The 2,917-nt window shown below is 41.9% G+C and overlaps 1 protein-coding gene across 1 annotated transcript; it reads right to left on the reverse strand.

The window, feature by feature from the left end:
* Positions 1–231: 231 nt before the first annotated feature.
* Positions 232–1,349, reverse strand: LOC147432385 (uncharacterized). The gene is made up of 2 exons (XM_086491919.1): positions 1,050–1,349; positions 232–960 (listed from the first exon to the last, which is right to left on the reverse strand). Exons 1-2 carry the CDS (start codon positions 1,347–1,349, stop codon positions 232–234), a joined length of 1,029 nt encoding a protein of 342 aa, XP_086348045.1.
* Between the last annotated feature and the right edge of the window lie 1,568 nt (positions 1,350–2,917).

Genomic DNA, 2,917 nt, shown 5'->3' on the forward strand with positions numbered 1-2,917 from the left:
AGCTACCCATCTGCTCGGGTGACATGCCGACCGGAGTGACTGGGGAACTAAAGTCTGGAGAGTATGTATAGTCGTCGTCCGCCATGGCTGCAAAACTTAAATTCAAAGAACAACAGAAATACGTCAATTCACTATTCAACAACTTAAGCAATACAAATAACATAAAAAACGAAGCTGTAAAGAAATCACTATATGTAATTGATGTCGCAAGTGTTCATTACAAATTACATCTTAACAAAAATCAGTGGTCATTCTCTCATCTTCTATGAGAGCTGATGCGTCAAAAATATCTATATTAATCTGTACTTCCGCATCTTCATCATCAAAATCCACTTCGTTATTGCTCTCTGCATTTAGCTCCGCATTTAGGGTGTCATCTCCATGTTCTGAGTCTGGCATTTGTTGATCGTTGACCTCTACTTTGAAATCCTCATTCGTCTGCCGTGCCTCTAAGTCTTGCAATTGTTCAACCTCTATATTGAATCCTTCAGACACTTGTTTGCTACGTGGATCAACTTGAACGACAAACAGCCAGCATGGTTTAGAAAAATTTTCTTCATCCTTCTCATTCCATAGTGGATCTATTGTGAACACAACTTGTTCACAATGCTGCGGAAGTACAAATGTATCCCGAGCATCTGTCCACACTGGCCTGGAGTTCACTCGAATTAATCCACTCTTATCTTTGCGTAAAGTTGCATTAGGCCCACTAGTAATAACTCTGAACCACTTGACATCAAAGATAAAAGTATCAAACTTTCTGAAGCTAATCTTCAAAATGTCTTGGATGTAGCCAAAGTATTCAAGCTGACCAATCTGTGTGTTTTCATCCCTAGCACTGGCCCGACTTTCTTGGACGAAGCTTTCTCTAACCCCACTATCGAAGGTCACCCTTCGTTCGTCTATCCGCTGCACTCTGAAGTGTCTCCCATGGGACCACAAAGCTCCGTATTTGTTATACTACAAGCACATAAATCACATAGTTTAGGGTTTACTAAAGCAATGTAGACCATATGGATTTTTTAAAAAGAAGTTGTAGAAATACTTACATGCCAGTCGCAACCCCTTGACATCTCCTGTTCTTCTTCAGTAATCAACACTCCGTTTCGCTTTGCCTCCAAAATTGTTGCATCTAACCATCGACCAGTAGGAAAGTCTGGTAGCTTCTGAAGATGGTCAGGATAAGGCAGGTTTCCAGTGGAAGGATTGCGCTTGAACTGCAAACGTTCTGTAATATGTCGTTGCTTTTCCTCTTCGTAATTCTCTAACCACTTTTGCATTGCCTCTGAGTTGAGTAGACAGAATCTCCTTGAGATTTTCTCTCCCTTTTTCCAGTACTTGTCTTCCATATGATCTCTCCCACATTCTTAAAAATGTGCATTGGGTCGAGCAGATGATTAAAAAGCAAATCACTCCAGTACGGCAGTTCATAAAAAAATAGACAATCTCTTCATGCCGGGTGGGTTAAAATCTCCACTTTGTAGCCACATGTTCTTCCAGTCACTCGCCTTCAGTGGATGCATGTCGTGTTTACATATGTTTGGCCCACGTAGCTCATGCCCTTTAGGCAAAAATCGACCATGCTCTTCGTAGACTGTCTTGCCTAGGTAATCAGAGCGGCGAAAGCCAAGTTGAGGACCACATTTTGGACATGCATGATTCCCAGAGTAGCTCAAGCCTGTAAACAGTAAAGAAAGAAATTAGAAGGGAACAATTAGCGATGATGCAGATTTGTATATAAGTTAAGATTTCATGATACTAACCTGAACACTCACCAAAACCTGGCCAATCGTGCATGGTCCACATAAGAATGCCTTGCACATGGGCATGTCGCCATCCAATCGGTTGGGACATGTCAACCACATCAATCCCTGACCACAATATTTGAAGCTCTTCTATAAGTGGTGCCAGATAGATGTCCATGTTCTTTGCTTTGTACTTTCTTGGGACAATGAGTGAGAGTAATCGATGGCCTTTCTTGATATCAAACCATGGAGGAAGATTATAATTCACCAAGAAAATAGGCCATGTGCTCCATGATGAACTGCGTAATCCAAATGGGTTTACTCCATCCATTGCTAACCCAAAACGGAGTGAACAAGGCTCCTCCGCAAATGTAGGCCATTGTTCTTCTATGTGCTTCCATGCACGAGAGTCAGTAGGCACGCGCATCACATCATCTGTGGATCTAGTGTTGGTATGCCACGTCATCAAAGATGCTATAGACTTGCTCCTGAACATGCTCTTTATTCTTGGAATGATAGAAAAGTGTCTCAGAACCTTTGCAGGGACAGATTTGCCTTGTGTGTTCTCTCTATATCTGTTTGATCCACACTTGGGACACTGTACTAGATCTGCGTACTCATTTCGAAAGAGTATACAATCCTTAGGACATGCATGGATTTTATGATAATCCATGTCCAAGCTGGTAAGAATCTTCTTGGCAGGAGGTCCAGAGGGAGGCATGTGATTGCCTTCTGGCAAAATTTGCTCGTTTAGCAACCTGTCAATACATCACCACATCAAAAGCCACAATTATTGGTTTGAATTTTGTGTCCATACTAAGCATACAGTACATTTACCTGAAAAGCTCTGTGACACTCGTGTCAGACCATCCATAAATAGACTATAGATTAAGGAGTGCCAAAGATGTACAAAGAACTGAAATGTTTGCACCATTGTAAAGCGGCATTCGTGCAAGTCTCCGCATCATCTCACCTTCTAGCTCAACGTCACTCTCATGTCGTCGATGTGGACGTGATGACTGAGGTTGATCGACATTGTTTTCAATAACCGGATCCATGTCAAAAAATGCATCCAACATTTGATTCATCTCAGCTTCTTGGAATGTGACATTCTCTATTGGTGGGGTAGATTCCACTGGTGGTGGTTCGTTTGACATTCGTCTTCTCTGTTA

The sequence above is a fragment of the Adiantum capillus-veneris genome, chromosome 20 (assembly GCF_014529385.1).
Source record: "Adiantum capillus-veneris isolate H3 chromosome 20, ASM1452938v2, whole genome shotgun sequence".
Lineage (NCBI taxonomy): Eukaryota > Viridiplantae > Streptophyta > Polypodiopsida > Polypodiales > Pteridaceae > Adiantum > Adiantum capillus-veneris.

What these genes read in the sequence shown, in the direction of transcription:
- LOC147432385 (XM_086491919.1), bottom strand. Translation starts at nt 1,349, where the DNA reads ATGGAAGACAAGTACTGGAAAAAGGGAGAGAAAATCTCAAGGAGATTC. An exon ending in CAAGGGGTTGCGACTGGCAT is followed by an intron (nt 961 to 1,049) that starts GTAAGTATTTCT and finishes ATGTGCTTGTAG; the next exon opens with TATAACAAATACGGAGCTTT.